The 5000-nt window shown below is 43.9% G+C and overlaps 1 protein-coding gene across 4 annotated transcripts in view; it reads right to left on the bottom strand.

The window, feature by feature from the left end:
* The window catches only part of LOC115222110 (anoctamin-4), a 132565-nt gene extending 128159 nt beyond the window's left edge, over positions 1-4406 (bottom strand). For 3 of the 4 annotated variants that reach the window (XM_036511328.1, XM_029792237.2, XM_036511327.1), the window contains exon 1: positions 4188-4406. In XM_036511328.1, coding sequence (XP_036367221.1) covers positions 4188-4218 — 31 coding nt within the window. In that variant the 5' untranslated portion in view covers positions 4219-4406. The remainder of the gene's footprint in view (positions 1-4187) is intronic. The other variant, XM_029792238.2, reaches the window with a different exon arrangement.
* Between the last annotated feature and the right edge of the window lie 594 nt (positions 4407-5000).

Here is a 5000-nt window from a genome sequence, read left to right as displayed (position 1 = left end):
TGAAAAAGGGAGAGAGAGAGAGGGAGGAAGAAGGAAGGAGGGAGGAATCCGTCTAGGGCCAGGCAGCAAAAAGAGAGGAAGAGGGAGAGAGAGAAGAGACAGAAAGGGAACCGTTGAGGGGCGAGTGGAAGAGAGGGAGTCATCGAAGGGGAGGCAGCAGAAAGGGAGCCGCCAAGGTGCAGGTGGCAGAGAGAGAGAGTGGGGGAGATGTCCAGAAACAGGCGGCCTTGTCTAGAAGTCACGGCAATTGTCTACAGTTGGACATTAGGGTTTATATAGAGATGACGGTTGTTTATCCTTGGTAGTTTTAGTGCCTAACTTCTTCGGAGCTGTTCTCAGTTACACAAAAACTGTAATCTATCTTCCAAATATATCGTCAGTTATTTACAAAATCCTGAGACCTTCGACGCTTCACAGGTTTCGACATCGAGCGTTATTGACAAAGAAAGAAAGAGAAAAAACAAATATCAATGACTTGTAAACTTTTCCAGTGTCATACACTGGATTGAACCGGTTTACTGTAGGAATGATCTTCACACAAACACTATTTTAGGTGTTGAAATAACAAAAGAAATATTTATATCTTCGTTCGTCGCCACAAACTTCTTTTGTCGTGTTTGACACCGATCGTGAGTGAGCAAAAACGAGTACCACCACCATTCCTACCTAAATACTATAACATGGTATTGTGCCGCCATGACGACTGTGCCAGAGTGCCTCCTTCGTGACTGTAAGAATGTGGCTTCCATGCAGGAACCTCAAATAGTTTGCTTCAAGCTCTCGTGTTCCACGTAGTTCATTTACATGAAGATATTTTCTCCAAAATACCCCGGCCTCAGGCCCAGAAGTGTATGTCTCCTCTCTCTGCCTTTTTCTACCACTACTACAACAGCCTCTGCTCTTTAGAACTTGCTGGTCTCGTTCCACGGCTGTTCAGATATTTGGGTCTCATTCCGTATTTCATTCGGTTCAAGGAAGTCAGCCCCTCTGCATCTCTCTCCCTTCGAGTTTTCCCATGTAGCTGTCGACTAACAACACTTCAGAAGAATGGTTGGTGTGTGTGACCCCTGTGGGTTCAGCCCTTTTCAACCAAACCAAACAAGTAATAAAAGGACAGCTGAGATTACAAGGAGATTTTGTCAGGTTAAGGGACCATACAACGCCCCCACCCCATGTTTATATGTTGAGGGGTCAGGTGGAAGAGGGGCAGATGTGGAGGCCCCGTGGTTGTGTCTCTCATTGCTATTGCAATGGCGAGTGGACAAACCGACACAAAAGATGTGAGTTTCTATTATTTCCTTTCTTGTGGTATTTTTGCTGGCGAGAAGTTACTGGGTCCGATGAACCCCCTAATACTTATCTTATCGACCCTCGAAAATGATGACAGAGGAAATCGACCCCAACAAAATATCAAGGACAGTACTTAAAGACTAGTTTCAAATTTTAGCACGAGGCCAGCAATTCGGGGGGGGGGGTAAGTCGATTACATCGACCCAGTGTTCAACTGGTATTTATTTTATCGATCCCAGAAAGATGAAAGGCAAAGTCGACCTCGGTGGAATTTAAACTCAGAACATAAAAACGGACGAAATGGCGCTAAGCGTTTTGTCCGGCGTTCTAACGATTCTGCCAGATCGCTGTCTTTATAATGAATAATCGTTTCTAATTTAGACACAAGGCCAGCAATTTTGAGAGGAGTGGGTTAGTCGATATCTATTCGTCTTAGAACTTGTCTGGTGCAGCATTTTATCGACCCCGAAAGGTTGACAGGGAAGCTGACCTCGACGATATTTGAACTCAGAATGAATACTACAAGGTAATGTTTCCCAATGCTCTAACGATTCTGACATCTCACCATAGTAGTAGTAGTAGTAGTAGTAGCAGCAGCAGCAGCAGCAATAGTAATGATAATATCAGTAATAATAAATGCCTTGATGCAATATCAGGGAGTGGCTCTCATGACTTCTCATCCTAACTAATTATTGGGTTGGTGCATAATTAATGCGGAGTTTTTTTCAACAAATTTTTTATTCAACAAAAACAATAACAACATGTAACAAAAACATCTTTAAATGATTATTCCGGAGCATATTCACCATCTACTTCAATTACTGCTTCCCATTTGCTTGGCAGACGGTCAGACCGTCATTTAAAGATGTTTTTGTGAAATAGTGTTATTGTTTTTGCTGAATAAAATTTATTGGGAAAAAAACCCCCAAAAAACAAAAACGCAATAATTATGTACCAACCCAATAGAAGTGTTAAGTGCATGTTCTGTTTTTGAGTAAAAGACGGGCTACAGCAAATACTCTCTGCGTAATGGCACAGAGTTGCTTGTCCTTAACCAGTGTTTGACCATAACCAGTTGAGCATGTCCCTTGGTGGCTCACGATATGTGCATCTCTGATCATGAGCAGAAGTAGTGGGGGAACATCATAGCCATGTGCTGAGAGGAATTCTCTGGGGTTTGGATCATTTGTGGAGACATGGGTGTTTTGTTCAATATCCTTAAACAACCCTTATTCAGGGACCTTTTGAGTAGGATGGAATACCCTACCCGAAGAAAATTCTAACTGGGCCCCACCTTCAAGGTCATATGCTGTTCATCTTGATATGAGATCACCATGTTACACACGTATGTTGTAATGCATGTGCCTGGTGTACCCTTATCAGACGGGTAGTCATGATGGGTATATTGGGCTTCAATTATTTGTACCCCAGTGTCACTTTGATAGCGTGTACTGCTCTCTAACTCAATAATAATAATTTCTCTAATTTCAAACACAAACCACACTTTATTGTGGAAGGAGCAAAATCGATTAAATGCTAATCCCGTATATTACTGGTACTCAATTAGGTGACGAAGGAGTATTAATATCGTCAACAAATCTGCAAGAAATAACAGCCAAATCTCCTTAAAATCACGTAGTGATTTGGTAAAGGAAATGGAGTTTAGATAATTGTTGTTTTAAGAAATATTGAGGGTTGAGAGATAATGAGGAGGGGAGATGAGAGAGGTGAAGAAGAGACAGAGAGGGGAAAGGGGAGTAAGAGAAGTAGGAGAGGAGGGGAAGCGGATAGAGGGGAAGCAGAGAGAGGGGAGGCAGAGGATTAAAAGATAAAAGGGAAAGATAGGGAAGAAGGGATGTGGGGCGTGGGGACGTAAGTGTGTGAGTAGAGTTTTCGAGTTTTCTCCGAGTAAAAGCGCAAAATGAGTGAAACACAAACAATAGTAACAACAACAACAACAACAACATGGTCAACAACACTCCAGCAACTCAAGTACTTTCTGATATCAACATCGTCGATAGAAACTAACGAAGAATTTTCTCTCTTGAAATAACAGCCAAATCTCCCTCAAAGCACACCCAATCATCTTAAAAGAAAAAACAATAAATAATATGATCCTGGTTTTACTTTGCCTGGGAAAAAGACAGGATGGTCACTGTTAGAACGCCTGATTTTCATAGGTTTGCGCGGTTAGGGGCTGACCAAGGGCTAAACAAAAACAATACCGGGGAATGTATCAAGGGATACCAGACTACAACAACAACAACGACAACAAATCACACTGTAAAAGAAGGACACGAGAAGTAGTTGTTGATTCTATGTCTGAATAAATTATAGACGGAATGGTCGTGGCTGGAATGCCTTTTAGCTTAGATCTGTTTATTCAAAACTCACTGGGCGTTAAACAACAGCAATAACACAACATAAAGAAACCCCATCAAGCATTCAGTACAGTCCTGTTAAGGACCGCCCTCAACAAGTACAACCCTGTTAGAAAGCTCGCTTAACTTGTACAACCCAACCAGTTTAAGGCATCAGTGGACCATTACCTCTTCCTCTATGTGGTCAGCCCTCAATTAGTACCCATTTCCTACCGGCTTGTGGGCACCCTTGTTTAATACCTCTTCCATACTTGTGTAAAGTCACCACCCATCAACCAGTACCCACCCCAAATCCGTTTGAGGGTATCCTCCGCTAAATAGAAACAGTTTTCCCTACCAGTCAAAAGTCGCTCTTAAGAACCCAGCTACAAGTTTGAGAGGACTCCCAACTAGTACCTCTCTCCCTACAAGTCAAAGGTCACCCTTAATCGACTACTACCAGGGTGAGGGCGCCCTCCAAAAAAACAGCCAGGACTGTCTGTCGGTCGCTGTCGTAACAGTAGAAAGTAAACATACCGTTTTTGAAAAAGTTCGGTTTTTTGTTCATAGCCGGGTGTCCAGAGATAATCGACAGATACGGATACAGGGAAAATATCCAGGGATAATGGATGGGACCAGTGGTGCTGGAAGTAAAGTTTTTTTTAAGTTTCCAACATTACACAGAATCCTCCGCGCATTTGTGTTGTAGTAGCTTTCACATGTAAACTGACAGTAGGTGGGGCTCTGAATGACATAGCTATTGACTGCTGCTGCTGCTGCCGCTGGTGGTGGTGGTGGTGGTGGCGATGGTGGTGGTGGTGGCGATGGTGGTGGTGGTGGTGGCGATGATGGTGGTGGTAGTGGTGGTGGCGGCGATGATGGTGGTGGTGGCGATGATGGTGGTGGTAGTGGTGGTGGCGGCGATGATGGTGGTGGTGGTGGTAGTCGATAACGTAATTGCTGAGGTGGTGTTGGTGCTGGTAGTGGAGGAGTTTAGTAAGAGGTGGTGGTGCTGGTGGTGCTGGTGGTGTGGGCGTGTTGCAGTGGCGGTGTAGTGTAATCGTGGCGATGGCGGTGGTGAACCCGTGTGGCACTTGAAATTGTGATAGTGATGGTGGTGGTGGTGGTGGTGTGTTGCAAGCAATGGTGGCGGTGGTGGTAGTAGTAGAAAAAAAAATATAATCGTGGATTTGTTGATGTTTAGCTCCAAGTCAGTCCCGATCGAGGTCAGCGATGTTCCATACGTGACCACCACCCCATCTTTTCCTTGTGTGCAGGGAGTCGACTTTCAGATAACTCCCCCTCTCCTACTTTCTTTTATTCAAGACTCCAGAGCAGTTGTTCTCAACG

Source organism: Octopus sinensis, linkage group LG19 (assembly GCF_006345805.1).
Source record: "Octopus sinensis linkage group LG19, ASM634580v1, whole genome shotgun sequence".
NCBI lineage: Eukaryota > Metazoa > Mollusca > Cephalopoda > Octopoda > Octopodidae > Octopus > Octopus sinensis.
This window is presented reverse-complemented; position numbering and strand designations above follow the sequence as displayed.